Source organism: Bemisia tabaci, chromosome 2 (genome assembly GCF_918797505.1).
Source record: "Bemisia tabaci chromosome 2, PGI_BMITA_v3".
NCBI lineage: Eukaryota > Metazoa > Arthropoda > Insecta > Hemiptera > Aleyrodidae > Bemisia > Bemisia tabaci.
The window spans coordinates 55,071,116-55,085,223 of NC_092794.1; the positions used below are offsets into that span (position 1 = coordinate 55,071,116).

The 14,108-nt window shown below is 35.5% G+C and overlaps 2 protein-coding genes across 2 annotated transcripts; one reads left to right on the top strand and one right to left on the bottom strand.

The window, feature by feature from the left end:
• Positions 1-77: 77 nt before the first annotated feature.
• On the top strand, positions 78-9,838 carry Ing5 (inhibitor of growth protein 5). The gene is made up of 7 exons (XM_019049794.2): positions 78-538; positions 1,403-1,641; positions 2,907-3,018; positions 3,862-3,969; positions 4,709-4,926; positions 6,541-6,643; positions 8,188-9,838. The coding sequence occupies exons 1-6, from the start codon at positions 502-504 to the stop codon at positions 6,640-6,642; spliced, it is 816 nt and encodes a 271-aa protein (XP_018905339.1). The 5' UTR covers positions 78-501; the 3' UTR covers position 6,643; positions 8,188-9,838.
• A 315-nt stretch (positions 9,839-10,153) lies between these two features.
• LOC109035941 (beta-1,3-galactosyltransferase 6) lies at positions 10,154-14,064 on the bottom strand. Its single transcript, XM_019049793.2, has 2 exons — positions 12,968-14,064; positions 10,154-11,347 (listed from the first exon to the last, which is right to left on the bottom strand). Exons 1-2 carry the CDS (start codon positions 13,669-13,671, stop codon positions 11,062-11,064), a joined length of 990 nt encoding a protein of 329 aa, XP_018905338.2. The 5' UTR covers positions 13,672-14,064; the 3' UTR covers positions 10,154-11,061.
• Positions 14,065-14,108: the final 44 nt, after the last annotated feature.

Here is a 14,108-nt window from a genome sequence, read left to right on the forward strand (position 1 = left end):
CACGGTGTAAACAAATCAGAAATTGCCATCACCTCCTGTTCTTCTTGTCTTGTGCTACTGTAACCAGAACCAGACCAGATGTTCGTTTGTTTTTTTTCACCCTAATCTAATTCTAATTCTAATGCTAAGTAACTTATCTATCATTTTGCATTCTCATTCATTCATCAGGCTTAATTTTGCTCTTTTATCTGCCTGTTCCGATGTTGTGAGTATTGATCAATGTAATCTTCAAGCCCCTGTATCAGTTTTTAACGCACCGTGAATCCGACAGTAGTAATTCTGTGTCCATAATTTCACCGGACGTTTCTTGTCATCGTAGCCAGAAATGCCAAGAATCCATCCCTATTCATCGATAACGCGGCACAATGTAGATAAGTTTTCGGCCGACACACATATAAATGTTTAGTACAGTCCAGCAGTGGTCTACTGTACTTTATTGAAGTAAACTTTATGTAACAAGTTAATTCTCTGCTCGCGGTGTAGAATCTGAGCATCCTCATAATGACGACCGCCGCGTATCTGGAGCAGTATCTAGACAGTAAGTTGATTAAATATTTTTTACTTCATTGATTTTAGTAAAAAATTTCCAATAAAACATGGAAAATCAAATGGCATTCTGTCGGGTTATGGGTTAACTCCGAAAGCCCTTATCCTAGATCAAAGTAGAGCGGACGCATCGTATGTTGAGACAAATGTCAATCTCTGATTACCTCCAAATCAGCACCACTCAGAAGGTTAATACACGCAGTCAGATGGCACCACTGATGAGTGGTGACCTAAACAAAACTTGATAGTATGTCTCAACATACGATGCGTCCGCTGTAGAGCTCTCCAAGTGAGGTCACGCAATGTCACTTTGAGAGCTCTACCTTGATTGTCTGAAATGGGCTTAAGGCACAAAGACAGAGCTCTAGAAGAAAAGAATGATGCAAACTCTCCGATTGGCTAGAGGATTGGTGGCGAAAACGGAACAAGTTTGATATTCAAATATAAGGCAGGAACTGAATGAAATTGCATATTAAAACAAAGTATTCTTGCTTGCTTGCTTATTGTCTCATCAAAAGAGCTGTAGGTACGCGCAATCTAGATTGTATTACATGCCTCTGGGAACAACCTGTAGAATGATTGGCCATACAAAGTTGAAAGCATGGCTGCTTCCTTATTGGCAATCATTGTGTGTATACTTCGGAACTTTTTGCACCTGGAACTGCTCTCTATTTGTTAATCTTTCCCTCATAATTGGAAATCTGCTCCCAGAATCTTTCGTCTGTTGAGCTTGCTTGTCAAATCCTTTTCTTTTAAGGTCTGAGAACCTTCAAAGGTTCCTACTCCATGTGATGTATTAGTTTTACAGGATGATTGTACTCTGTTTCATCTCTGAATTCTGTTAAAAAATTTTCAGCCCTAGAAAACCTGCCAGTTGAACTTCAAAGAAATTTTACTCTCATGCGAGAACTGGACTCCAGGGTTCAAGCTGTTATGCAAAAAATTGACGAGTCAGGTGATGACTTTCTCAAGAACATCAAACTTCTCTCCTCCGAAGAACGGCAAGATCGTATGAAGAAAATCCAAGAAATGTTCAACAAAGTAAAAGCCCTAGGAGATGATAAAGTTCAGTTGTCTATTCAAACATACGAGTTGGTAAGAATCTGCTCTATGTAATTTATAAATAACTGTCATCATCAATCATTATAAAATTGCTTTTAATGTATAGTATCTGTTGCCATATTGCAATTATATAATGATAAATATGTGCATGAAGCACCCCCTACTTTTTCTTTTTTTTTAAAAAAAAAAATATCAGACAATGTTCAACAAGAAATGTCTTGAAGTATTGTCATTATTATTAGTGTAAGAATTGATGAAAGCCAATTTTTGTTAATAGTTGCACTGAATTAAAAGGATCGATTGCACTTAAAGTAGACCAAAGCTATTCTGCTGTAAAATAATTTTCATTTCGTACAAATTTTTGCATTAGGTATCACCATCATTCACTTAAACAAATGAACTCATATGTATTTATAGTCTGAATTAGGCTCATAAACATGTAAGCTTTAGATCAAATGTGACATCACAGTAGTCCTGTGTGACCTCTATAAATTTTTTGTCTCCTCAGTCCTCTAGACCTTTTTCATATGTGACAAGATTTACCATGAAGCAATTTTATCTTTTCAAATACCTTAGCTGACCCATTCATAACAACACCCCAATGATGCAATGACAGATATGTAATTTAGGTTATCATAGGGAAAATCTGATTTACGGTAACTTTATTTAATTAACAAATATTCGTTCAAGAATAGTCAAACCAATATTTTGTCTCTTTTTCCAACCTTTTCAAGATTTTTTTGGCTTAGCCGACTTGAGCAAGTGCTGTTTCACTTTAAAAATTCTGGGTTGAAGAGAGTTTGGTTTGGGCAAAGAAGTCAGAAGCAAAACCGGTGACACTTTGCCAGCAGGCCTGATTTCTTTGTCTAAATGGAACGCTCCTCCACTGAGATTCTTGAAAAAAAGCAGTACTTCACCAACAAAATCTTTAAATGCATGAAAAAAGTGAAAAGTATTAGTTTGATTTTAAGTCATATTTAACCTCCGTACAATAGGTAAAAATTGATTGAAATGTGACATTCCCAAATGTGCTTGTCAGAATGTTAAAATAGTCTCTGAAAGTGTCAAAACATGGATAAAAGAGTACAAAAATAATGATGGAAAACAGGAAGAAAAGCTATGAAGATATGAATCACAGTCATTGAAAGTGGAAAAACCATCTCTGTAGGAAAAGTTCATTGAAATTTCTCCCAAAAAATTGAATTAGTTCAGAAGTCTATCACTGAGATTTGACCACTTAAATTTACCATTCAAGCGTACAGTCTGATTTTTATTTTAAAATGTTTGTGTGTCTTCAGGTTGATAAACACATTAGGAGATTAGATTCTGATCTGGCTCGATTTGAATCTGAGATTCAAGATAAAGCTAATCACACAAGGAATCAGATGGAAGAAAATGAACCTGTGAAACGTAAGTTATCTAGAGAGAGGAAGTATGATATTTTGTAAGCACATTCAACAGCACTATTTATCAAGTTCAGCCATCAGTGTTACCACAAGACTTAAATGAAAGGCTGAACTTCGGTTGTTACGAAAGCAACATATGCTAAAACTGGGAGTATCAACACCAGTGATGTATGTGTAATTTTTAAATGGTCTAAGCATTGTCAAGGCAATTTAATCCCCCTCCCCTTGTAATATCTTTGTGTTAATGCAGGATGAAGGAGGGTTGCGGAAACTGCTCAAGCTTGTGAGCCTCAGTCACTTGTGAGTGGCATGAGCTAATCAGTGAGCTTGTAAAAAAAATGTTCCATGGAAAGTTTGAGTAAAATGTAAAAGTGCACTGCATTTAAATTTATTTGACCCTTGCGGACTGCTGATATTTCTGCAGAAAGAGAAAATGTTGATGCTGGGATTGCAACTGATTATTGCTCCAAAAAACTTCCTGCACCCTTGAAGCAAAGTTGTATTGTTGCTTCGAAGACTTAATTAACAAGAAATATTTTATACACCTCTCTGTGTAAAGAATGTCCATTAGCTCTTTAATTTAACTTTATATTTATCCTTCCAAGCTCTTGGCAAGACTGGCATAAATCAATACACTTATTATTTTAAATATTTTCTTGACCAAAAATGATCTTCAAAAATGTTGAAGTGTTGAGTTGCTCTGAAAATTTTAAAATGCAGTCTGGGAGCGTCCAAACAAGGTCCCGTCACAGTTTGTTTTTTTTTTATGAGCGCAGACATCTTTGTTGGCTTTCAAATGTTCAGAATTATTTTTTAAAAGATGGCGTGTTTTTTTTCGTTTATTTAGGTGGCCGGAAGAAGCTAAAAGAGAAGGAACCCAAGAAGAAAAGCCGAGCTGCAGGCACAAGTAGTGAGGATGAAAATAATAAAGGAACGAAGAAGAAACAAAAGAAAAGTGAGTTAATCATGTTTCACCTTGATAAAAATAAACAAGGAAGTCTTGGATCTCCTCTTTTTAAAATATGTATTTAAGGATTTACAACTACAGCATAAACCTAACAATTTAAAATTCATTTTTTAAAATCTTAAATAAAAAAAATCTAGGAATTTTTCTCTGACTTTCAATATAAATCCTCTTCCACCCACCGTTGCATCATCCAACAGCCGTCCACTAAGTCTCCTGCTGACTTACTACAATGTTGCAAAAATTCTTTGGCTGACACCTTGGAAACCCTGTGCCGAGTGCCTTTTTCTTATTTTTGTTCTCACTCTTAGATTTGAGAATCATTCATTCATCTTCATATTTCATGGATATGAAGTTCATTCACAGAAGGAAAATAAATCCAAATAACATGATGAACTTATACAAAAAATAGGAGATCAGGGAAAAAAAGCTGGATAGGCAACTTATTTAACAACAACTAAAGTAAAACCCTTGATGCGATTAGTTATCAGAGACTCAAAAGCACCTAGTGATGGGTTTAATGAATTTATATCAGTACCAAAATTATTGCTTAAACTACTTAAGCTCATTACAAAAGATTCGTTTTAGTAGTGCTGGTATGAAATCAAGAAGAAAGGGCAAAAATATTCTCGAAAGCTACATCAAGGGAACTGCAGAAGAAGCAACAAGATGCAGAGCAGCCATCTTGTCCTCGTCTAAGTTTCGTTTAATTCTTTTGCTTTACCGTCAGGCGGAGCAGCAGGTGGTACTGGACCTGGTAAAAATGCAGCCAACTCTACTTCAGGTGGTCTGCCTGTTGAATCAACTCTAGCCTCTGTCCTCCCTGGTCTAGTGGGAGTTGTTCACCCAACAGATGTCTTAGACATGCCGGTTGACCCTAATGAACCAACTTATTGTCTCTGTCATCAAGTATCATACGGTGAAATGATTGGCTGTGACAACCCTGATGTAAGAACTTGTTTTAAATATTTAATATCCTTTGATAAAATCTCTATCAACTGGGCTTCACTCATAATGTTTTATAAGATTTTAAGGAAGCAACACTTTTGTTTTTGATTCAAGCCTACATTTTTCCGTTTTTCATCTAGTTAAATGGAGTTGTTGCGTGGGTAAGGGATTTGAGGAAAAAAAAAATATGTCGGTATGGAGCTTTTCGCGAGAATTACTATGGTAACATTTAAACAGTTCAAAATCAAGCCCTAGAGCCCAAAAAAACTTGCTGAAGTTCCATTAAATTCAAATCGAAATTAAACGATTTTCATTGGCTGCTATACAGCTTGTCAAACTATATGTCACACTGCATGAGAATCTCTCCTGGCCGTCATTGCCTGTATCTTGAAACTCTGACCATGAGTTTATCCTCTATAGGTTAGGTTAGGTTAAGCTCATCTTGAAGTCTGATTGACTATGATGATGAGCAGATACTGCTGACATCACTGAACGACTCCTGCTTTGTGTAGAATACGGGAAAGGAGCGGTTCTTAACTCACTTTTCGTATCAGAAATTGTTGTGAAGAGCTAAAACTTGGGTCAGAAAATGTTTCACCTTATCTTCAGGTATTCATGAAGATAAAAATTAATTGGATTTAGTCAGACAACTCGATTTTCCCGATTTTTTTAAAAAATGCATACTAGCATGAAGCGAAAACCCGTAGTAGTGCGTTGTGGAGTCTGAGTAACGAGATTTCGAGGCGCTGGAAGGAACTACGTTTTATATCGCCCTTGAACTTTCAGGGCTATCTCTCCATGTTCTCATCATCAAAAAATTTTTAAGAAAATATCTTAACAATCAGCACCCGTCCGAGTAGAAACTGAATTACAAAAACATGATGCAACAACCTCCTTGTAGCTGATGAAAAAGACGTCCAAGTCTCCAAAAATCCAACCCCATTTCAAATGGAAAATTATTGCGTCATTGGCTGCCGTTTATCATTTCACCCACATTTTTGTTTACTTACTTTTTCTAACTCCCAATTTAATCCTTCCTTTTCATTACTTTTCAGTCAAAAAAGCTGTGTATTGAGATTTTTAGGGCTTGGAAAAATGTTTCTCAGTAAAATTCACAGTGGAAATATCTACTTATCTTTTAGGCAATTCCTGGATATTTTTTACTAACACCATTGTAAGGAAGATAAATTTAATAGTATGACTGCCACATGATGTTTTTGAGAGGTAGCTTAATACCAAGTGACGATCATATTAGGTGAGAAAGTTCGTCAGTGTTTTCTCCTCCTCAAAAACTATCAATTAAGGCTGCAAACTGTAGTCTGGAGCTATACTATGACTAGGACTCCTTAATTAATCTGTGTGGAGCCTATTTCAATCTACTTTTACCACCTTCATGTACGCAACATCTTTCATTGTCAAACGATAACTCACTTTTTGGCTTTACAAAAATCATTTTTAACTAAGCAAAAAGTGGTTAATTGAACTGACAAAACATAGTGCAAGGAGGTACTTGGGTCATTTGTCGTCAGTTTTCCTGAGAAAGGTATTCAATCTACTTTTTATTTTGCTTAAGAATTTTTCTGATTATTTAAAAAAATTTGTTTTTTATTACAGTGTCCAATTGAATGGTTCCATTTTGCGTGTGTTGGTCTCACCACTAAACCAAAAGGCAAATGGTTTTGTCCAAAATGTACAGCGGATCGCAAAAAAAAATGAGGTACTTGTCAATACATATTATTGCTTGCTTTGTTTTGAAAAGCTCATTATTTGTGTAATTTGGAATGGGCCTGTTGCATGCAAGAGATACAGCCGCGCTAATAAACTTTTTAAAGATTAAATGACTCGAAAATTACGATGGTCACATTAAAAAAGTCTGAAATACACTCCTTACTGCGCAATTTGCGTTGTTAGGAACGCATTTTTTCAAATTTCCCGCGTCTGGGGGCAGTTTTCTAATCACCGGAAACGAGCAAACGGCGGGCTCGGTGATTTCCGGAAGATGCCGAGTCGTTGTTGTTGTTATTTTTTCCTTCAGTTTGTTTACAAACCCAACGTGATCTCTTATATTGGTTCATTTACGCTTTATGCGCTAACCAAATCGATCAACTTTCAAATATCCAACGCAACCCTCCTACATTTCATTTCACGATATCACGAGCTCCGTTTTTTAGGTTATGTTGTCAGTTTTAGTTGACCGGAAATACCCGCGAGTTGCCGTTAATTGTTTCCGTTAGAAAACTGCCCCCAGACGCGGGAAATTTGAAAAAGCGCGTTCCTAACAATGCAAATTGCGCAGTAAGGAGTGTATTTCAGACTTTTTTAATGCGACCATCGTAATTTTCGTGTCATTTAACCTCTGAAAAGTCTATTCGCACGGCTGTATCTCTTGCATGCAACAGGCCCATTATACCAGGATTGAAAGATGTAATAAATTGAAAGAAGAAAAGAACCATAATCAACGATGTTGATTCAAGGTTTGAAGGATAAAAATTCAATTGTTGTCCTCCAATGTGTTCAGCCAAATCACCTTTAAGAATATAATTTATTGAGAGTTACAATCTAAAAAATCCTATTGACTGTGGAACTCCCAGACCAGGTGTCTCGGTCGTGATGTTTTAAAATCTCCTTCCCCATTTTATTTGTTAAAGGAGAACAAATCAACATCATTCCTTGAAGTTTTCACAGATCTTCTGCAGGGAAGGAACACTACTTGATTGAACGGTCTGCCAAATCATTGTAGTTCACAATTTTACTCTGGCAAATTTTGACTTTTCTTATGAGTGAGAGATTCAATTTTTTTGTAATCACTGCAAAATGAAAACGTCAATATCTTGGTTAGGAGCCCATTTCAGTAATTTTTGTTGCGCTTATCCTGTTCCAAGTGATATTTGAGGTAGGAAATATATATCAGGGTGCTTAAATTAGTATCTTGTCTATTGGTCCATTGGCTGGTCTGCGCAAGGTGACTGAGCTTTTGAAGGTTTTGCATTCTATCATATTGTCTATTGTTGCTCAATGTGTTAGGTTACAATTTTTCAGAATTTCGGCTTGATACCTTGACATGTGCTTGTGTTCTTTGTCTTATCACGATCTTAACAATGAGCATGCCTTAAGCAACGGACCAATTAACTCTAATTGCCGCTGATGACAAAATTTTCTTCGGCCCCCAGACAATTTGACTTAACAAACTTTCACTATATTATTAAAGTCAGAATTAGAGTTGTCAAGTCATTAATTCTCATTTTGGTTTTTGTTTTGCAGATTTTTAACTTCAGATCATCAAGTTCACAATATCTACCTTCAGGGAGTCTTTGCCATCATAGGATAGGATCATTTTTGAAAATAAGTACATATTGCCTGATGAATCCTTGTGAAACTTGAATTATTTAAGGCAATCAACATATGATCTCTTCGCTCTTACTTTAGCTTTTTACTCTTCGGGGAAATTTTTCTGCTTGTCTGTTATGATTAATCATCAATTCTTGGTAGGTTTCTACCAGATTCTAAGTAGCACTGTACAGTATTTTTTTAATTTTATCGTAGCTCTCTTTAAATGTTTATTTTTTTATTGTTAGTTCACACCTTCAACTGTACCAAATTGAGCCAAATCTACAGATAAAAGACTTAGGCTACTGGCGGAAAGAATAGAAACTATTCACACAATAACGATCAAAATTAACATGGATGTACATGTAGTGCATCAAAACATTTAGCTGGATTTTTGAAGTTAAGTTTTTTGACAAACTTATAGTGTGCTAACCTCAGTTTCCCTTAATCACGTTGCGAAAGTTATATTGGTCTCAGAGCCAAATTTGACTAGATCAATCCACAAAGTCAGTCATTGCACATTGTCCCCCGACTTGTCCATTGAGTTTTAATGTCAACATTAGGTGCATTCATGAGAGACAATGAGCCTTAATGGAAATTAACCTGTGACTATCATGGGGGTTCAATGCTCAACGCAAAAGCGCAGCACCTTTTGCGACTGGTGAGTGGAACATTGTGCAATGAGGTGGTAAACAGAGTCACGTGACAGTGGTTAGACTTCAGTTGGACAATGGGGAACATCGTAGATAATTCACCTAGATTATCTCCGTTGTCTATCATGAATACAGCTATTACCAACAGTTAATTGAAAGATTTCCAATTCAATGAATTTCTTTATGGAAGGAGATGGGACAAACAAATTGTTCTCTTGGTCAGTTTTAAACCACCTCAGGTCTTACTTGTGGCAAAGTTTTTAGGTTTAACGGCATTTAAAGCAAACACGTACTTTTAATTTCATTTGGAAAACAAGTTTTACTCATAGATGCGAAGTCACATATTTTGAACATTATACCAATCAACTGGCATTATTCAGTCATTAAAAAGCAGCATGTCAAATGTTAATAATTGAAGATTATTATTACAACTTCAAAATTAGCAAAAGAGCATACTTACAGGAAGTTCATACTTGTAGCATTTCTCAATAAGTTTACAAACGATTGACTAGAGATTTGATGTGTAACAATGGATACATGGAATTTTAGTTAGTTTAAATAACTCTGAATTATATGCTTTTTGCTAACTTCCTCCTTTAAGATCCCCAAAGTAATAAAGCTAACTTTGAATTAACCATATCGCTTGATTTTTCTTCCTCTTTTTCCATGCGGGAATCAAGTTTATGGTTCGTCCATCAGTGACTTTGGAGTTGTCCTACAAGTTGAGACACTTTATGTTTTGCTGCTGATCATGCACCATAATTTTATTTTGTTAACAATTTATTGAAAAATTGATTTATCGAAAGGTCTTTCGATGTATCTTCTTCCCTCTCTCATTGGTTTACATATATCAATCTTTTGATTTCAGATTTATCTATTTTGTACGCATCTGTTCCCAATAGATACATTTTAATAAATGAATTTCTCCAGTACGAGTGTTGATGTTCAATTTACCTAAGCCTGAGACTATCATTATCCACATTACAAGAATCTGTTTGATGACAACTGAGCCAACTCCAGAATTTTTCTCTTATCTAAACCCAAGAATCCCAAACAATGCTTGAATTCAAAACATACTTATTTCAACACATTTTTAACGGTTTACCTGATGAAACTGACAAAACCAATCCTAGAATCTGATCCTTTTCTATGATCCCCAAACATGTATGTAATGTATTTCAACACATTTTTCATTATTTATCTCAAGATACATAAAATTTAGCTGAGCTGCGTAATTTAAGACATAATTTTGATTACTTTTATTTCTTTTATTAACATAAAAAAGACTTTCTGCTTCAGAAATACAGAAGGTTGATGAGACTTTACAGGAATACATTCTTTGTAAGAAGGTGAAAAAATATCTCTTAACATTGGATGATGTGACATCCTTATTGGTTATTGAAACGTGATCAGAACACATATGATTGCACAAAATCTTACAATGTATGACAAAAATCACTAGGAGCCACAGTTTGTTAAAGAAGTTTGAAAATTGCAAGTTTCAAAGGAGGAAGAAAGAAAAATGTTCTTTAAAGGAGTTGTTGACGGCATCAACCATCTCAGAATTTATGATGCTTTGAGGTCTTTGAATTTTCTTTCAAATTTTAAAGCCCTTAAATATGCTTAAATTTTTAGAATAGCCTTGTTGGGCTAGAGCATCTTTGAATTCTTTGTCATCTTGTTATTTCGTCTACAATCATTTGAAAAACAAGTCTTAAATTTTCCTAAACATTTCCACAATTTTTTAACAGTCCTCGGAAACTTCTTCAAAGTCCTCAACTTAACTGACAAAGACACCTTGACAAGTCCATAATTTTAAATTTATGAATCTGTATGGATACTGCACCAGTACCTAAAAAGAGTTCATCATGAGACATGATTCGCTACCGATGCTGTCTGGTATATTGTCTTAGCTCTCTCACTCCCAAATTTTAATACTTTGTATATTTCTTATTTTCTTTTTAAAGAAAAAGGCCACTTTCAGTCTCTAAGAAAGGCACCCTTTCAATGATGCAAAAAAGCAAATATATGTCATGCCTTTTTGCATCTCTCTTCTGATAAGACTCATTGCTTCAATGAAAAGAACTAATTAAAAATATGGCCGACTTGATTTGCCAGAAAAAGCATTGCAACTTGCTGCCGAATCTCAACAAAATCAAGGCACAAAGGAGTTGTTGCGAACACAACACTGTGAGGGCAAAACATCCCAGTTGTAGGTATAAGATTTTCTCAGTCGAACTTCTTTACTGCACAGAACTCCAGTTCTTTTTATGTTCTCAAAGAGGGATTCCATCTCTGCTGGTGATTTTTTGTGGGTGACAAGATAGGAGTTCGAACACCCTCTTGACATGTATTCGGTGTCAAATCGTGGATCATGGACACGGGTAACATTCAACGGAGCCAACCAGGTACCAACTGAGATGTCTTCACTTCGAAAGCGACTGAAAAGAATACATGAGAAGCAAGATTAACGGATCCTTAAAGGGATGTATCATAAATTAAGGCTGGACAAGAAGGGGCGCTTGGAAAAGAACTTAAGAGGGAGTATATGTTCAAAACTAATTTTTTTCAATTTTTATTTTTCATTTTCTTACTATCTATCTGGATTCTGCTGAAATGAATTATGTATTAATTTTTTCCAGAAGTATTTTTAATTATTTTACAAAGTTGCTTCATCATCAAAATTAATTAAAGTACATTTTCTTTATTCACCAATACTGAAAACTTTACTTTTTAAGAGTTTCTGGATCTTGGAACAAGTGTAACTCTAACTGCAGTTCTATTGCAGCTAAAAAGCTATTGTTTTTTATTTTTTTTCAAATACTCAGAGTTTAATACTCTACAACTTGTGGTATTGGTTTGTTTGTACATGTGATGGGTAATTTTATAGAAATGAGGAAAGTCTAAATGCACCTGAGAAAATATTGAGGCATGAAAAAAAAAAGGTATACAAAAAAACTAATGCTTATCATTTAAAAATAATTCTCCAAGTTGTAGAGCTAATATAGCTGATCGTTTTTTTTTAAAAAAAATAAAAGTCTAAAAAGACTGAAATAATAGTTGTTCCAAAAAATCTCCATTTTTAGGCCAAATTTCCTGCTCTTCGAGAAATGTCCAAACGGGTCAAATGTACTGAAAATTTGCAGAAAATCTGAAGTGCCCTAACAAAAGTAGAGTAAAAAAAAATATTAGGTGTACAGGGAAGAAAGTGTATAGAGGAAGTCTATCTCCTTAAGAACTTAGACTGTTGGAGGTAATGAAAGAAAATACCAGATAGAAGTTCAGCAAAGTAGGGCGGAACACTTAATGTCAGGAAACAAGAATTTAGCATTAAAGTTCTGAGCCAGTTTTTAGCCCTTTTTTAAATCAAATTGAGGCTGATCAATGGTGAAGAACAGCATGCTTAATGTAGTGCATGAAACTCTAACAATCACTAAAAAATAGTTTGCAGCAATGTGTTGCTCAGGCACCATTCGCATAGCTCTTGCAGTGCTACAATAGCATATTAGGGAAGACTAAAATAGACAAGACATGATTGAAGATTACTTTACAGGTATTAGTTTTCTTTAGTGTCCACGGGAGCTGGAACAAGATGCAAATTGGTGCCAACGTACATGAATAGAATTGTGTCGAGGGTAAGTTGCAGATTTTGCTCAACTACAGTCTTTTGGAGACAGATAAACAAAATTTTCTACATCTCGTTTATGCATTTAGTTTAAAACCAACAAATGGCGGGATGCCATCTGTATGTTGAAGGCTCAACTTAGCATCTTTGTTCCTGGAATTCCATGATTTACATGTTATACTTCTTGGGGGTAATTGCTAATTTTATCCTTTAAAATTTGTACAGAATGTTCTTCGAACAACAAAATTTTAAAAAAATTCCCTTGATCAGTTTCCCGAATAAAGACTCAAGTATGCAAGTCTGAGGTCTGCAATGTTGCAAACTAAGTTATGGTGATTTCAAGTTTGGCTGCCAATGATTTAAAAAGAAGCAGATCATGTTTTATGCCTCAGATCATAATGAAGGAATAAAGAGAGTGAATAGAGAATGATCTTACACAAGATGTTGATGATTGTCTGCGATAAACTTGACAAGCTTTTGTGACAAGATGTAGCCTCCTCCAAGTGCATACGGTAGATACCGATCGCAGAGTATCCACTTGTCCTCCTTCCATTTCCCTTGTGTTTTAACATGTGCTCGACCATCAAAGAAACCCCAATAGAGATAGTCAGACTTCAACCTTAAATCTACGTTATCGTGCAATTCTGCAAATATCTTGTCAACACGGACGAATGAATCATCATCACATTTGAGGAGATACCTGAAGTTATGAAAATTTGTTACATAAACTATTGATGCCAAAAGTTTACTGGTAAGGCTTTCGTACGCCTCCACAATTTGTGGTAGTAAAATAATATCGTTGTGAAGAGATATCTCTCGCTGAACAGCAGCAGTTTGGGTTTTCAGGTGCCGCGTTCCAAGCACAAAAAAGTACTTCACTTCATCAGATCCTGAGACAAATTTGGTCCAGGTCTGTCGAATGGCATTCCGCCTTTCAATATTATTCAAAGCAGAGAGAATAATAACAACTAATGTTCCTTCATGCGGAGTGAATCGTAGTTCAATCTCTTCATTTGGTCGCTGACTAAAAATGTTAACTGTGAACATGCACCCCAGAAGGAAGAAGAATGTGCTTAAAAAGTACGGTAAAATCTGTCGAGACAGCATGCCTGAGAGGAATAATATGCATGTGCTCTTCATGAGGATTCAGCGCAGTTTCGTTTGGCTCATTGCGTTACACGGACTTGCATAGGTTTAAAATCTAAAACTTAGATGAAATTGCAATCATTCATCATCAGACGCGATGAGACTGCAAGGAAAGGTGTTTAATTTTTGAAAATACTCGCTAGATATGAGGCAGAACATTCCGAGGCACCTATACAAGAGCACCACGACTAAAATAATAAGTGTCAGAACTTGTAGAGTTAATATGAACAAATAAATTGTATCCATTTAAGTGGAGGAAAAACTGCATTGAAAATAATGTTCACGAGTTACATTTGATGTTCTTCAAAAAATATTAATGTTCGCAAAACTACACAGGCGTCCAACTTCCAACAAGAGCAGACTTTGTTCGACTTCGTTTACATTTTTGAACAACAACAAACACCGCCATGATCAGCTGTTGATAAGAATAT

Bases quoted from the DNA above. Each gene is read 5' to 3' on its own strand.
- Ing5 (XM_019049794.2), top strand. From the start codon at position 502: ATGACGACCGCCGCGTATCTGGAGCAGTATCTAGACA. The intron at 539-1,402 runs GTAAGTTGATTA...AAAAATTTTCAG, and splicing joins TCTGGAGCAGTATCTAGACA to CCCTAGAAAACCTGCCAGTT. The intron at 4,927-6,540 runs GTAAGAACTTGT...TTTTTATTACAG, and splicing joins TTGGCTGTGACAACCCTGAT to TGTCCAATTGAATGGTTCCA.
- LOC109035941 (XM_019049793.2), bottom strand. From the start codon at position 13,671: ATGAAGAGCACATGCATATTATTCCTCTCAGGCATGCTGTCTCGACAG. The intron at 11,348-12,967 runs GTAAGATCATTC...TATTCTTTTCAG, and splicing joins GACAATCATCAACATCTTGT to TCGCTTTCGAAGTGAAGACA.